At 42.0% G+C, this 17,303-nt stretch overlaps 1 protein-coding gene across 2 annotated transcripts; it reads left to right on the top strand.

Annotated features, from left to right (window-relative positions):
* Positions 1 to 4,431: 4,431 nt before the first annotated feature.
* Positions 4,432 to 15,388, top strand: COX5A (cytochrome c oxidase subunit 5A). Of its 2 annotated transcripts, none has more exons than XM_086363822.1 (5): positions 4,432 to 4,623; positions 9,492 to 9,608; positions 11,769 to 11,890; positions 13,145 to 13,267; positions 15,225 to 15,388. In XM_086363822.1, exons 1-4 carry the CDS (start codon positions 4,518 to 4,520, stop codon positions 13,256 to 13,258), a joined length of 459 nt encoding a protein of 152 aa, XP_086219948.1. In that variant the 5' UTR covers positions 4,432 to 4,517; the 3' UTR covers positions 13,259 to 13,267; positions 15,225 to 15,388. The 2 variants fall into 2 exon arrangements, with proteins under 2 accessions (XP_086219948.1, XP_086219949.1); XM_086363823.1 differs by having other exon boundaries at positions 13,145 to 13,272.
* The last annotated feature ends 1,915 nt before the right edge of the window (positions 15,389 to 17,303 follow it).

The following is a 17,303-nucleotide window of genomic DNA, read 5'->3' as shown; positions in this document are numbered from 1 at the left end:
TTCCTAGGTGGCACTAGTGGTAAAGAACCCACCTGCCAATGCAGGAGACATAAGAGACATGGGTTAAATCCCTGGATTGGGAGGCTACCTCTGGAGGAGGGAATGGCAATCCACTCCAGTGTTCTTTTCCAGAGAATCCCTTGGACAGAGGAGCCTGACGGGCTGCAGTCCATGGGGTTGCAAAGAGTTGGACACTACTGAAGTGACTGAGCACGCATGCATGCACTTGTACTGGATCCCCGAGCAGGATCACCTTTGAAGGCTACCTCCTCCTGCCACCTTTTCTCCCTGATTCCCAGGTGATCCATGTGGTGTGTTTATCCACTCCACCTCCATGCCTTGTCCCTAGTCTCACAACCTGCCATGCCCTGGGAAAAGAACTTTCTACAATTTACAACAGAAAAATGCAACACTCACCATTTATTGAGTTCTATTTATTGAGGTATGTCCAGGCAGGACATAGTATTTTACACGCACTATGTTATATAATTTTCTCAATAACAAATTAGTAGGTTCCATCATTATTATCATTATATAGATGAATTAACTGTGGTTCAGGAAATTGGAATACCTTGCCTAAGGCCCTGCAGCAGAGCTGTAATTTAACAGTAGCAAGAATGTCATTCTCTCGGGTGCCCTCTCACATTCATCTCCTTTTCTGAAGCAGGCTAGTGTTGGGATTCCCATCACTAGAAGTGCCCAAGTGAGGACTTGGGAATGGAAGCAACATAGGATCAGTCAGACTAAGAGCCACAAGCTACTTCCAGCCTTGAAATGACAGGATTCATTTTTTTTCCTCAAAGCATGCTTAATTCCCACCAGAGAAGATAAGAACTTTTCTTGCATGTGAACTTCACTTTACTAGAAAGTCACATGATGGAACAATGTCTGTATCTGTACAAGCTCCTCAATAATTCCTCCCCTCTGCACACATCAGAGGAAATGCCTCATCACAACTCTTTCAGGAGGAAGACTCTGCTGCAGCAGGAAGCTGATAGGCTGATCAACTGATGATGATGACATCCCTGAGATATCAAAGTCCAGCTGCTGCTTCTCCATTGGGATAGCAAAGGATTTCGGGCTGAAGATGATAGAGTCAAAAGACCCTGACAGCCTTGGGCAGGAACCAAGATATCTGGTCTAAACCTATCCTGGAGGAAGTAGACAGAATGGGCTGCAGGGGCACAACTGGAGAAGAACTTGGGAATAAGCAGAGGCTTCCCGACTTAAGTGAGGTAATAGGCTGAATTCAAAGATGGCCCCCAGGGTTCATGTCCCCTAGTGTACATGCCTTGTATAAACAGGGCTGAATTTGTGAAAGTGATGGGATATATCATTCTCAAGATTAGTACTAATCCATTTACTTTGAGTTAATCAAAAGAGAGATTATGCTGGATGTGCCTGAAGCCTAATCAGATGAGGCCTCCTTTAAAGGAAGGTGAAGTGTCAGAGATACTTTCCTGTTGGTTTGAAGAAATAAACGGTGGTACTGTGAGGGGACCTACAGAGGATCCATGTGGTAAGGCCCTGAGGGTGGCCTCTAGGAGCTGAGGGTGATCCTTGGCTGACAGCAAGAAAAAAACGGGCACTTAGTCCTACAACTGCAAGGAACTGAATTCTGCCAACAACCTAAACAAGCCTGGAAAAGGACTCTGAGCTTCAAGTGAGACCGCAGACCTGGCTGACATCTTGATTTCAGTCTTGTAAGACCCTGAGAAGAAAAATCAGTTATGCTATGAAGGCATAACTGACCTACAGAAATGAGAAATAATAAATGGGTATTGTTTTAAAGTTAGTTTGTGGTAAATTATCATTCAGCAATAATAAAGCTAATACAGGGACTTCCTGGTGACACAGTGGATGGGAATCGGCCTGCCAGTGCAGGGGACAAAGGTTCGATCCCTGGTCTGGGAAGATTCCACATACCTTGGGTAACTAAAGCCCATTGAGCCCTGGTGCCACAACTTCTGAAGCCCATGTGCCCTAGAGCCTGTGCCCCACAAAAGAACCCACCACAATGAGAAACCTGTGCACCACAACGCAGAATAGGCCCTGCTCACCACAACTAGAGAAAGCCCACACACAGCAATGAAGATCCAGCATAACCAAAACAACAACTAATACAGGTCATAAGGACTTAGAACTGCCTTCAAGGTAGCAGGGGGTTCAGAATTTGCTGTGAAGCCAGCAAAGTCTACCTTTGTGGGTACTGGGGAAAGAAAATTTCTGCAGTCAGACAAACCTGGGCTCAAATCTAAGCACTATTCTTGATATTTATCAGTTATGTGATTCTTGGGGAAGTGTCCTTTGAATCTATTCCTTCATCCATAAAATAGGGGTAAATACTCACCTCACAACACTGTTATGAGGCTTAGATGGGATAATAAATAGTTTGTAGCTTGCAGTGGCACAAAATTAATTATGATCATAATTGTTTTTGAAAACAACGAAAACATACAATATTACAGTAGCCAATCTAAGGTACTGCAGGCAAACACAAGTACAGCACCTTACAATTTGGGATTGGGATTCAAGTGCCATGTAGCCAGCGCTTTTTCTTTTTCTTTTTAGCCGAGCAAGGCTTGAGGGATCTTAATTCCCTCACCAGGCGCTGAACCGAGACCACAGCAGTGAAAGCACTGAATCTTAACCACTGGACTGCCAGGGAACTCCCAACTCATTGCTTTCTTTCTCAAGTTTTTATCTTTTTTCTTTTTAATTGGAGTATAGTTGATTTACAATGTTAACTTCTGCTGCACAGCAAAGTGATTCAGTTACACATATACATATATCCACCTCTTTCTAGATTCTTTTTCCAGTCCTTTTTATTTTTAAAACATATTATTTATATTTTTGCCTGCACTGGGTCTTCATTGTCACCCACCAGCTTTCTCTAGTTGAGGCAAACGGGGGCTACTCTTCCTCGTGGTGCTTGAGCTTCTCATTGCAGTGGCTTCTCTTGTTGCAGAGCACTGGCTCTAGGCACTGGGGTCCCAGTAGTTGTGGCCCACAGGCTTAGCTGCTCCTCAGCATGTGGGATCTTCCCAAAGGAGGGATCGAACCCATGTCCTCTGAATTGGCAGGCAGATTCTTAACCACTGGACCATGAGGGAAGTCCCTTCTAGTGCTTTCTCAATCATGAGAGCCCTGCCGTCTCCTGGGCATCCAGTGCTTGGCAATTGAATGAATACTATTTGAAATCAAAGAGGTCATATTTCCCCAGGTGTCTTTTCAATATTTTGGTGGGAGAAAATGAGGACAGTGCTTTCTAAAAAGCTTTTTTATCATTTTCCCAGCCAGGTTCATATCCCTTAAAGCCATACTGCTAGGGAGGAAGCAGAAAAGGGTTATCTGCTGAAACCCTAGAGACAGGGCTTAGAGTCAGCAAGCAAAGCCTGAATCCCCATCTTTTCTTTCCTCAGTAGTTCCAGGGATAGAGAATGAGGGATAACAAGACAACAGACTTGTCTCATTAACACTGCATGGCAGCTAGGTAATTCAGGCCTGGGGAAAGTGATCCCGCGCTGCTGAGGAACTCAAGGTCAGAATGCAGTTAATGAGGCCAAATTAGATGTTAAAAGTCGGCACTGGGGAATTCCCTGATGGCCCAGTGGTTAAGAATCCGCCTTGCAGAGGATAAGGGTTCAATCCTTGGTTGGGGAGCTAAGATACCACATGCTGCAGAGCAAGTAAGTCCCCAGCGGCCACAACTACTGAGCCCACGAACCCTAGAGACGGGAGTGCCACTAGAACGTCCTCTCCCCGGCCAACAAAAGATCCTGCATGAGGAAACGGAAGACCCCACGTGTCACAGCTAAGACCAGAAGCACACCCCCCGGCAAAAAAAAAAAATCTTGCAACTTAATCAACCCCCCTCCTGTAGAGACTGGAGGAGGGTATGTCACCAGAAATATCCAGGTGAGTGCTGGAACTGGGAATTGGGTGAAAAGAGCCTCGATTGCCGGCAAGCAATCTAATTTCAGAGCCCATTTGTTAAGTGATTGGACTCTGAATGCTTGCGGGTCTCTGATATAAGAAAAGTTACCAATAAAGTCCTTTATACGAAGGCAGTCGTTCTGTCCCACTCTCTTATTTTAGGCTCAAACCTGGGAAAGAAAGAGCAAAGAAGGTATTTTTTAATTATAATTTGTAGTGTTATTTTCGCATGTTGAGGTGCAGGAGTCATCTCCCGAGCCGGATCTGAACCGCGCTACTGTCTACTGACGGCTCTTCCCCTGCCTTCTATTCCTCGCTCCACAACGGCCGCTGCTTTCCAAGGGACCAGAGAGCCGTGGGGAAGCGGCGCCGAAATAGTTTGTCCTCAGCGCGCCGCCGTAGCCCGCCGGTGGCCGCGTGACGCCTTCTTTCCGCCAAGGCGCGAGCGCCGCAGTGGGCGGACCCTTATGCTCCGCCCACCGTGCGTCGGTGCGTGAGTACGGCCCCCACGAGCTCCCGAGCGGTCGTGGGCTCACACCCGGCTTCTCTTCAGCCTTAACCTGTGCGCCGCCATCGCCGTCATGCTAGGCGCCGCTGTCCGCCGCTGCTCTGTAGCTGCAGCCGCAGTCGCCCGGGCCAGCCCTCGAGGCCTCCTGCACCCCACTCCGGCCCCCGGCCAAGCCGCCGGTAAGGCTCCCGCCTGCCGCTGTCCGCGCCCGCGTGTCCTTGCGGTGACCTGGGCCCCCGCCGCCATGCGATGGCAGGCTCTCCCAGAGGCCTAGCTCCTGCCTTGCGGGCCGGCGGCCGAACCTGGTGACCGCTTGCCGTTCTCGCCGCCGCCTCGAGTTGTGGAGGACTCGAGGTCGCGACCCCGGGGCCCCCCTCGGCGCGACTTCCTGGTGCGGGCACCGCGGACAGATCAAATGTGGACCTGCTGTGGGCGCCAAGGAGGGGGCGCAGCGCACCTCCCGTGCCCACCGGACCCCTTCGGTCCCCAGGCCGTGACCGTGCCCCGGCGCTGACCCTGCGGCCACCTGACTAGGAGTGGCCACCGCCGGCCTGCAGCGCTTCGGCGAAGGTGACATTGAGCTCAGGGTAGGGGCGGGGGTGATCCCTCCGGGGTCCCCGGCACCGCTGCCCCCAGCGTCTTCCGAGAACACGTTATACTTCCGTGTACGACAGTTATCAGACGTGTCTCGGTTAGCGTTTTGTCCGTCACTTAACCAGACCATTCTGGTATTTTTAGAGACTGCCGTGCCACTTTCTAATTCTTAAACTTTTACGATAGATCGACGTGTGTAGTTATTTCCTGAGACCTGGAAGAGGGACTGACTTGATAGATCTTTTAAGGCTCTTATTTCAGAAATTGGATATCACAGACCCAGAAATAGGGGGTTCTGCCTATATGGGGAAGCTTTATGTTTTTGCTTCCGGTTAGAAGCCTGATTGCGGAGTATAAGATGTTCTGCTGATTCCTGTCTCTTGTTCTGCCTTCCTGTTATGTCTGTTCCTGGAGACTTTGTGTCTAGCACTTTTAATTATTTTAACTGCACTTTGATTTCGGCCCATGATGGTAGTATATGCTACATTAAGAAATTTGGCCCCTAAGCATGCATATTTAAACGTACGAACTCAAACTCTTGCTAAGGTTAGACAAACTGATTTATCTCTAGCCGCCCTCTTAAGCATAATTGTCCCATAAACCTAAATATTTGCCACAAGGAGGCAGTCATGGTTACATTCATGTCAACTACTTTCTAGCTGTGTGACCTTGGACATGTTAGTTAAACCCTAAGACTCAGTTGCCTAAGTCTAAAATTGGGATACTATTTAATAGTTGTGAGGTTTAAATGAGATAATGTTAACTCTCAACACCTTTCCTGGCACAAATACTTGAAACATATTTGCTTTATTTTTATAGTGCCTTTCATTTTTGCATATTATAGGTGAGGTTTATTATCATTATGAGACTGAAGAAATTTCATGCAATTAAAAGTCAGAAAGGCTTAAGATTCTTGGATAGCCTCTGGAGGGGTTAACCTGGGGAGCTTCAAGTTTGCTGTAAATAAGTAGCAACCCAGACTTAATATTTTGTCCCACTTCAGCCTCCACCTGGTAACAGAATTGTTTTCCTATAACTACTGAATTAGATAATTAAATATTTTGAATAATTGCTAGATTCTCCAGCCAACCCTTAAGAGTTACACAGTCCTCACCCCATTCCTTACCCTGATAGGCTCTGAAAAGGTGGGAGGAGTTTCTGCTTTCTCTTTCTTGGTGGAGGGCTAAATTTAAGTAGCATTTTTAATTACCTTCCAGCCTTTTCTGCACCACTCCCACATTTATAGATTTCCAGCTTTTGGGCCCCTAAACCTTGTACTTCTGTATAGCTGTCTTTGAGCTTGTTTATGTACCCTTTACATTAGTCCGTTCTTTCCATTATGCCTTAGAATCACCACCACCAAAATGCCTGTTCTTTGAGCTTTGTCTGAGCTGTTTAGTTACTGAAGGGAATTATGAGCCACTTAATTTTTCTAAATATGTTTGCTTAAAAAAAAAAAAAACTTGCTTAACGGAATGCCAAAAAGCAGTGTTAGAAATAGATTTTTAGATTGTAGCCCTAGAAATGTCCCAGTTTTTTTAACAGATGCTTCTCTTTTTCTACTCTGGAACCTTTATATAAAAACACCAAGTAACTGTTTTTCAAAATAGTTTACCATACAAGCCTCAAAACTAGGTGGAAATGCTGTACATAGGGGGTGGTGTGAGGGATATAATTTACCTAAAAATCAGAATGTTAAGCATGTCCATAACTAGAAGAATAGATTCTGCTTTACTTATGACTGGAATAAGGAATATAATGTAAACCATTGGGAAAGTGAGTTTTCCTCAACCTGGGATCTGTGTGTGTTCCCAGTGCTTGCTTGGTTTTCTAAATAGCTGTCTCATGCAGTGTCTTTGTTTTTTAATACAATCAGTTTGTAATTTGGGACTCTCAGAAGGAAGGTGAACAAATCACTGAAGGTGATCCATTGATCTCCCTGACTAGGATTTGCATTTGTTGGTCATCTTTTTCACATTTAGAAAACAAAACCACAGTCATCTAGTTGAAATCCGTGTCCAGCAGTGAGCAAAAGAAATTCGTTATCATGAAACAATTTACTGGATGATTGGGAAGGTACACTTAATAGTTGCCTCTAGGGAGATAATTATATACTTCATTTTTCTTGAGTAAATACTTAGAAGTGGAATTACTGTGTTTGGTAGGTGTATATTTAACTTGATAAGGAACTGCTTAACAGTTTATACTTCAATTATATACTTGCACTTTTTTCAGTTAAGGATAACTTTAGTTTTTGAAAGATGGTTTACAAATTTTGGGTGATGGTGGGCTGAAAGGTTGTTTTTGATATTTTAAGCCTTTAAAAATCACTAGAAATTATACCAAGCTCTTAAAATTCATATAATAAGAGATGCAACTTGAAGAATGTTTTATTTTTAGGAATTATGATTTCTATAAATAGATCAATTAAGACACTTCTAGATAAGGATTAATTCAAAGCTACACTGAGTACATACCTACAAGGTTACTAAGCCCTAGGCAAAACGTTAACCTGGCTTTCATGTTTAATCATCATACTCTGCTACGGTAGGGAGAAGGCGATGGCACCCCACTCCAGTACTCTTGCCTGGAAAATCCCATGGACGGAGGAGCCTGGTAGGCTGCAGTCCATGGGGTTGCTGAGGGTCAGACACGACTGAGCGACTTCACTTTCACTTTTCACTTTCATGCATTGGAGAAGGAAATGGCAACCCACTCCAGTGTTCTTGCCTGGAGAATCCCAGGGACGGGGGAGACTGGTGGGCTGCCGTCTATGGGGTCGCAGAGTTGGACATGACTGAAGCGACTTAGCAGCTGCTACGGTAGTGGTATCTGCATTTTACAGATAAGGAATATAAAACCTGAGTTAATTAACAACAAGAGAGTTAAGAGCCTAGAAGTATCTGACCACTAGGCTCTGCTGCCTCCTAAAACCCAAAGGTAAAAATTCCTTCTCCCACATCCTGCCCCATTCAGAGGCTGCTGCTGCTGCTAAGTCGCTTCAGTCGTGTCTGACTCTATGCGACCCCAGAGACGGCAGCCCACTGGGCTCCCCTGTCCCTGGGATTCTCCAGGCAAGAACACTGGAGTGGGTTGCCATTTCTTCTCCAATGCATGAAAGTGAAAAGTGAAAGTGAAGTCACTCAGTCATGTCCGACTCCTAGCGACCCCATGGACTGCAGCCTACCAGGCTCCTCCATCCATGGGATTTTCCATTCAGAGGCTATTCAGAAGGAATTTAGATTTCTTAACTCCCAATTCACTGTCCAGTTACAAGCAGAAACTGAAAATGAAAGGCTTTTCATATGGTGCTGGAAAAGGGTATATTGATTGGGAGCAGAGTGCTAAGGGTGTCCTGTTTTCTTGATAGTGTTATATTTAAAAATCTCACTCCTTAGAAATCTAATAAAACTTTTTTTTCATTGAGTGTAAGTGAACTTTTTTTTTAATTGTTAGCTGCGCTGGGTCTTCATTGCTTCTAGCGGTCTTTTTCTAGTTGTGTGAGTGGGAGCTACTCTTCACTTGTGGTCCATGTGCTTCTCATTGTGACTTTTTAAATTAAGAAAATATATGTTAGAAATTTGCTTCATAACTAGAATGGAGGTAATTCCCTGGCAGTCCAGTGGTTAGGGCTCTGTGATTCCACTGAAGGGGGCACGGGTTCCTCCCTGATCTGGAAACTAAGATCCCACATGCCACATGGCACAGCCAAAAAAAACATAGAATGGATATCATTTTACTTACTTCTTGGCTGTGCAACTTAAGGGATCTTAGTTTCCCAGTTAGGGCTTGAACCCAGGCCCTGGGCAGTTGAAGCACAAAGTCATAAGCATTGGACCACCAGGGCATTCCCAAGAATGAACATTATTTTAAATTAGGAATTAATACTGTTTATCATAAAAATAAGTGTATAAAGAAAATTTTTCTTTCCAGAGATAACCACTGTTAACAGTTACACACCAGCATTACACATAAGTGAGAAGAGCATAAACATACATCTGTAGTACTTTTTGTTTTACTTTTCAGTGCTTAATTCTTTTTTTTTTTTCTGTGATGGGTCTTAGTTGCAGTATGCAGGATCTTTATTGCAGCACTCGGGTTCTTAGTTGTGGCATGTGGGATCTAGTTCCCTGACCACAGATCGAACCCAGGCTCCCTGCACTGGGAGCTCAGAGCCAGGGAAGTCCCTCTGTGCTTAGTTTTTTAAGATGTTTTTTTCAAATCAGTACATAAGATTTATTTCATTTGACCTGGTGAATAATTTTTTTTACCATGACATGCATAGCTGATTCAAAACCTAAGGCATTGAATGAATGTAATACCACTGAACTGTACATTTAGAAATGGTTAAGATAGTAGACTTTGTGTGTATTTTAAGACACACCCAAAAAAGGAAAAAACCAGTCAAGTCCTACTTCTGTACATTGAAGTTACTGTTCTTCCTCCCCTGTAGCTGTCCAGTCACTTCGCTGCTACTCCCATGGGTCACATGAGACAGACGAGGAGTTTGATGCTCGCTGGGTGACATACTTCAATAAGCCAGATATTGATGCTTGGGAGTTGCGTAAAGGTAATTGAACACAGGCATATGTGTCTATTTTAATACAGAATTATGAACTGCTGTGCAGTCTTCCACTACTTTGTTAAAAGTAACTACAGTTAACCCTTGAAAAACGTGGGGGTTAGGGACATTGACACCCACTTGCACATAGAAAATCCATATACAACTTTACAGTTGGCCCTTCTGACCCACAGTTCTGAGTCCAAGGTTCTCCGTATATGGATTCAGATCATGTAGTATTTATGAAAAAAATCTCTGTGTAAGTGGACACGTAGAGTTCAAACCCATGTTCAAGGGTCAGCTGTATTTTGAAAAAAACATGTATCATGTAGACTAGGTATTGTCATGCATCTTGCAATTAGGAAAGTTTATAGTTTCCAGAGTACGTGTTTCCTGTAAAGCAGGGTTTTGAAGGAGGCACAGTTGATGTTTTGGGCCAGACAGTTCTTTGTTGCAGGGGCTGTCCTTTGCATTGTAGGATGTTTAGCAGCATCCTTGGTTTCTACCCACTAGATGCTAACACCCCTACAAACCCCCAGTTGTGACAACCAAAAATGTCTCCTAAGGGATAAAATCATCACTGCTATAGAGATAGGCCAAGGTGAGCAAGATTTAGCAGTTGTGTAACTTTGAATAAATAGATAATTTATTTAAGTAGTCATTTGGTTTTCTTCCCTTCTTGGTAATAGTTTGGGATTTTTGTTATTTTTATTCTCGGTTGTGATTTATCTGTCTTGCCCTGAGTAAGTGTCCTATCAGAGTAAGCTAGAACTTGTTTATCCTAAATTTGTAAATGTGCGTTTAACATGAGTAAGTAGCATTAATAATAACCAAGCTAGTAGACTGATAGATAATTTTAAGTGTAGGCAGTTTATATCAGATGAAGAATTCATTCTATGACTATATTGTAGCATCGCAGTCACTGGTGTCCTTTAATATTTTAAAATTAATAAAAGCCAGAAACCTAAGTGCTTCATACTTCTCCACAGGCATGTAATGACTCCATTTTGCTGCAACTAGGGAAATTCTTATTGGATAATCTTGAGTAGAAGTAATGAAAAGAGCTGTTCTGCATTCCCATTAAGAGAATCTTAAATTTTATGATGTGTCATTTTGTGCAGAGCCAAAAGTAATCATGCCCAGTATTTTCTGGTTGAATGTTTATGACTCTGCACTAATGGTTCTCTATATCGCCTTAAAGTCCTCATTTGGGCTTCATTACTTTCTCCTAAAGTATTTCCCTGGTGGTTTTTAGATTATTTTTCAGTCAGATCTATTTTAAAGCAGTCAAAGTACATACACTGTACTAAGAGGTAAAGATATGAGTTGAAAATGACCGTCTTGTTTGAAAAGAAACCAGCTAATTTTGAAGATAGTGTTTGCATTTAAAATCACTCTCAAGCTTATTATTTTTTGGTTGTACTACGTGGTTTGTAGGATCTTTGTTCTCCAATCAAGGATCAAACCTAGGCCCCGGGCAGTGGAAATGCCAAGTTCTAACCATTGGACCACCAGGGAATTCCCAGTTATCTCATTTTAGAGATAATAGAAGGCAATGGCAACCCACTCCAGTATTCTTGCCTAGAGAATCCCGTGGACAGAGGAGCCTTGTGGGCTGCTATTCATGGGGTTGCACAGAGTCGGACACGACTGAAGCAACTTAGCATCCCTGCATGCATTGGGGAAGGAAATGGCAACCCACTCCAGTATTCTTGCCTGGAGAATCCCAGGGACAGAGGAGTCTGGTGGGCTGTCGTCTATGGGGTGGCACAGAGTGGGACACGACTAAAGCGAATGGCAACCCACTCCAGTGTTCTTGGCTGGAGAATCCCAGGGATGGGGGAGCCTGGTGAGCTGCCGTCTCTGGGATCGCACAGAGTCGGACACGACTGAAGCGACTTAGCAGCAGCAGCAGCAGCAGAGATAATAGAGGCCCAGGGACTTACTTGGTGGTCCAATGGTTAAGACTCCACGCTTCCATTGAAAGAAGCATAGGTTTTGATCCATGGAAGGGAAATTCTGCATGCCATATGGTAGAGCAAAAAAAAACTAGCAGATCAAACAGATAAGATCACATGTCTATGGTTCAATAAAAGAGTATGGGTAACTAAATTGTAGTTTAAGTGAGGATATTCCAGATTGATATGACCCCTCTTTTTAATTTGACAGGGATGAACACACTTGTTGGCTATGACCTGGTTCCAGAGCCCAAAATCATTGATGCTGCTTTGCGGGCATGCAGACGTTTAAATGATTTTGCTAGTGCAGTTCGCATCCTAGAAGTTGTTAAGGTCAGTGAAATAACAATGCTAAGGTTGTTCTGGAAGTAGGTGGACTATTGATTAGGTATTAGCGTATTCTGTATTTTTGAATTTGTTAAAATACCTGAAATTAGTTTTTACATAGTTAGAGGGAATGTACATTGTGGTTATATTCTCTTTGGAGAGTATTTGGGAGAATTTATTCAGGAATTTATTTTGTTAGAATTTCAGCAATCCCATTTGAGAATTTATCTTAAGGAAATAATTAAGAATTGCAGTTTATCTTTGTGCTGCTTGTGATATGAAATTAAGTGTTGCCAGTGGCTTCTTAAAATGGGACTTCCCAGAGGAGGTTATTATTAATGCTGTAGAAGTGTATTTAACATTTAAGATATTCATGTTAATTGAAGGAAATTATGAAATAATTTTTTGTGGTGTATCCCCTTTTTATTAAAAAGTATAGAGACAATGATCAAAATGTAAGGATATATACTTTCTTCTCTCTTATTTCATTATAGTTTTTAATTTTTCTATTAAAACTTAGACCAACTTTAAATAAGAATTTTATAATTTAAAAAACACACTTAAGGAGACCTAGAATTTGTTAGACAGAAGAATAATATAATAACTTGACACTGTCTTAGTCTATTTGACCTTCTAATATTTGTCTCTGAAGAATGTTGTGACAATAGAGGTCTAATTGTATATTATGGTAAGTATTCCTCAAAGCTCTCTTGCCTTAGAAATAAGTATTCTCTACGTGTAGCTCTCCATGAAAAGACTTGTATATTCTATAGGAAAGAAATGCAAGGTCTGTAAGAGGGAAAGTATGACAATACTTTATCTAAAATGGGTAAGATAATTAAGGGTTCTGTAGGCTGTCAAGCCATTCAGCACCAGTAGTTAATTCAGTTAGGGTCTCAAATTGAGGCAAATTAAGAAACTTTTTTTGTGTTAACGTAATTATTCCTGTTGCCTGCTGGGCACATTTAATTGCCATCACAAAATTCTGTCATCACCACCTTCTTTTCCAGTAACTCAAGGCTTTAAAATGTTTCTTTCCCCCTGGATTTAGTAGTCTTAGTCTCCAGGTGTCTTAACAGTCTACCTTGAATAGTGCCTATGTAAGTTGCTCTCTCTTTTGAACGAATATGTTAACTTAAAAGTAGGTGACTTATATTCTCTGCTGCTAGCCTCTGCATATGACTGAAAGCATTTTCAGCTTCATTTTGTTAATAGAGACAGCTTTTCGGAGCTAAATGTGAATATCCTCTTTGCCATCAGGACAAAGCAGGACCTCATAAGGAAATCTACCCCTATGTCATCCAGGAACTTAGACCAACTTTGAATGAACTGGGAATCTCCACTCCAGAGGAACTGGGCCTTGACAAAGTGTAAACCCCATGGGTAAGGTATACCTGAATAAGGCAAGAAAGGATCCAGGGAGGGGTGAGTGAGTGGCATTACAGTAGTCTCAGAGAAAGACGTTTTCATGGCTTTGATAGAGGCTGTGAGCTTAGAGAGTACCTGTGATGATTAATTTAAAGAATTAGAATTGTTGTTTCTGGTTGTTATAATTGTTCTTTTATTGGTGTAAAGGCAAGTTAAAGAACCTACTTTAAAATCTATATAATATAAAATATTTCAAAGGTAAAGAATAGCATAGGGAATAAATGTAACCATACCCAAATTTTGAGATACTATTTTTGCCATATTTGCTTTAGTTTCTCCCTCTCCCCCAAGAAATGAGAGGTTTCACATAGAGTTAAAGCCCTCTCTGTACCTTTTTCCTAATTCCAGCTCTTTAACCTCTCCTCAATTAAGGTAATCCACTACATACCAGGTATTCATCATGCATGCTTTTATACATCTTTATTTTTAATATCAGGGTTTTATTAATTTGATGCTTCTGTTATTGTGTGCCCAAGTTGAAATATAATAGGTAATATTCATTGATAATACAAACTTGATACCTTGTGGAAAATACAGACTAGGTAATAAAACCAGTCACAAGATTGCCGGGTAGTGAGCAGTACGCAGAAAATCCTTTGTAAAACAGAAAAAAATACATAAGTAATAACGCTTATATTTATTTTATTTAACAAACACGTATAGTCTGTGTAACTCTTATTATGTATGAGGTACTGTTTTATGTGCTTTATAAACTCGTTTAATCCTCATGAACAGTCCTGTGAAGTACTTATTATTATTACACTTATTCCCATTTTACTATTTTACTAATGAGGAAAATGAGGCACCTTGTCCAAAGTCATATAAGTAGTAGAGGAACCCACATTTAAACCAAGGCAGCATGGGGTCGCTAAGAGTCGGACACAACTGAGCGACTTCACTTTCACTTTTCACTTTCATGCATTGGAGAAGGAAATGGCAACCCACTCCAGTGTTCTTGCCTGGAGAATGCCAGGGATGGGGGAGCCTGTTGGGCTGCCGTCCGTGGGGTCACACAGAGTTGGACACGACTGATGCGACTTAGCAGCAGCAGCAGCAGTCTGGTTCCAGAGTCCATTGTTTTTACTATGCCACACATCCTTTGTAGGCATTGCAATACTAAAGCATTTACTAAGGCCATTGTCTTATTTCTCAGATGTAAATAATGAGGCTTAAATAGAAGATTTGCTTCCTAAGAGTAAGAAGTTTATTTTTAAAAGGTGGAACTAAGCTATCTTATAAAAGTTTCAGTAAAAGTGGACCCAAAATTATTTTAAAAGCTAGTATCAGATCCTCACAAGATAAAGAAACCGTGAGCATGGTTAGGGTACCATTAGTGAACACCTAATTCTACACTCTAAAAATCTTAAAGAATACCTACATTCAATCTTCCTACCACAGACTGAGCAGAAAATGCCTGAGGTTTTGAATTCAATTTTGAGATCTCTTTTTACAGCTTGCTTTGAAAGAAGAGTCTTAATTTTATCTTTGTCCATCTCTGTATCACCACTGTCTTTTCCTCCTCCCTGAAGCCAGATAGCACATCTTTGTGAAATGTGAAAAGGCTTTCATTTATCAAGTATTATTTGAAGGAGTCCAGAAGATCTTTGTTATATAGGATATTTTCTAGCTGCAGTAACATTGTATTTCTTTCACTTAAAAATTTTTAAGAGGGCAGCTCCCTAATACTTTTCTGATTAGAAAAGAATACTACCTCAATAATTACCAGGTGGATAACAACAGAAAAGCCAAAGAGCTAGTAGCTGGTGTGTTGATTTTAGGCAGGATTAAGAAAGGGCAGAAGAGACTACACAGAGGCAGCAATTTCCTTGGGCTGTTGCTCTAGAGGTTATTTTTAGTAAGATTTCTATCTTTTCTTTATTTCCCAGCTAATTTTTCATGTTTTCTCTTACAGATGGACTTCCCAAGGACTTATTGATAATGCTACTTGATTATAAAGTCACCTGGAAATACTGATGATAACATATTACCTTATTCGAACAAGTTTTCCTTTGTTGAGTACCAAACCGTGTAATGTAACTTGGACTTTAATAAAAGGGAAATGAGTTTGAACTGAAATTAGGTATTTCATGTGTTTGCATTGAAAGGCAGGGGGAAAAAAAATTATTATAGTGTCATTGATTTCACTGTTTGGTTGCCACATTATATGCTGAGAGAACTGCTTCAGTTTTCTGGAAACCATCCAACATGAGTCAGCTACATTAACATATTTGGATGCACTTGCTGGTAAATTAGCTAAAATTTTTTTAAAAAATAATTTCATATAGAATTTTCTTTTTAAAAAAGTATTTATTTGGGTGTGTAAGGTCTTCATTGCTGCGTGCGGGATTTCTCTAGTTGCAGCAAGCAGAGGCTTTTCTCTTGTTGTGGAGCACAGGCCTTAGCAGTTGCAGCATGCTGGCTCAGTGGTTGTGGTGCATGGGCTTAGCTGCTCCACGGCATGTAGGATGGTCCCAGACCAGGGATCGAACCTGTGTCCCCTGCCCTGGCAGGGAGATTCTTAACCACTGAACCACTGGGGAAGTCCAGTGTAGAATTTTCTAGTTGACAGGGCCAGCAAGTACTCTGGGCTTAGAGGGTTAGTTGTCTGTGGGTACAGGTCAAATTGTGTACCTTCCCAAAAATGGGTGAAATAAAGTTTTTAAAGTAGTCATTGAGATAATCTTTAGGATGTGCTCTGTAGAAGCCAGCCCCTTAGTGCTTCTCATCTTCCCTACCTTTTCTTCCCTAGCAGTACAGTATTAGCCTTGGACATCAAAGAATTTGCTGTGGTAGATTTGGAGGCTTTCTGCTTAAAGAACTGAGTAAATGGTTTTCCTTCTTGAGAGAATAAAATACACAATCCTGTCTTACTTTGTTGTTGTTGTTTAGTCACTCAGTTGTGTCTGACTTTCTTGTGCCACCATGGACTGTGGTTCGCCAGGCTCCTCTGTCCATGGGATTTCCTAGGCCAGAATACTGGAGTGGGTTGCCATTTCCTTCTCCAGGTATCTTCCTGACCCAGGGGTCAAACCTGAGTGTCCTGCATTGGCAGGCAGATTCTTTACCACTGAGCCACCAGGGAAGCTTTGTCTTACTTTAGATGCCATAATACTGGAAGCCAGCTGCTGGGTAAAGAGGTTCTAGGTTTGAGTGAGTTCTAGTACAGCCAGTTTGACTGCTTCATCAGGTGAACTGGATTAATATTAGGTTGAAATTTTGATGTCTTCTCTTTTTTTTTTTGATGTCTTCTCTCCTAAAGCCATGTAAGGAAGTGTTAGTAAAATCAGTTTTGGGGAACTTCCCTCGTGGTCTAGCGGTTAAGACTCTGTGCTTCCACTGCAGGGGGCACAGATTCAATCTCTGGTCTCCTCAGTCAAGGAACTAAGATCCTGCATGCTGTGCAGTGCAGCCGAAAAGAAGGAAAAAAGTAAAATCAGTTTTGATAAGGTTTAATACAAATGACCTTTTATGAAAGGCTGATTCCCTACAAGAAAGATCCTTCTTTCCCCCTTTTTTTAAGAAGTAGAGATGTGAAATAAATTAACTACTTATGGTTGTCTTCTTTTAGATGGTGCTAGAATAGGAGAGAGACAACTTGATGACAGGTAGGGCTTCTATCCTAACAGAATGGGATCTCTAGCTTTTTCTTTCCCTACTTTCTGTTTTGAGAATTTTCAAAGCAGTTAATGGTTTGCTACATTTGTTTTGTTCTAGTTTATGTACACTTTTCCCTCAGTCATTTAAAAGTGAGTTGCAGACATGACACTTTAACCCTGAATACTTAAGCAACATCTAAGAGAAATTTCTCTGAAGGAGCTCAGCCCTGGGATTTCTTTGGAAGGAACGATGCTAAAGCTGAAACTCCAGTACTTTGGCCACCTCATGCGACGAGTTGACTCATTTGAAAAGACTCTGATGCTGGGAGGGACTGGGGGCAGAAGGAGAAGGGGACGACAGAGGATGAGATGGCTGGATGGCATCACTGACTCGA

Source organism: Bos grunniens, chromosome 21 (assembly GCF_055505025.1).
Source record: "Bos grunniens cultivar Pamir isolate PY7600 chromosome 21, Bosgru_T2T1.0, whole genome shotgun sequence".
Lineage (NCBI taxonomy): Eukaryota > Metazoa > Chordata > Mammalia > Artiodactyla > Bovidae > Bos > Bos grunniens.
The sequence above is the reverse complement of the archived record's forward strand: the minus strand, read 5'-3'. Positions and strand labels throughout refer to the sequence as shown.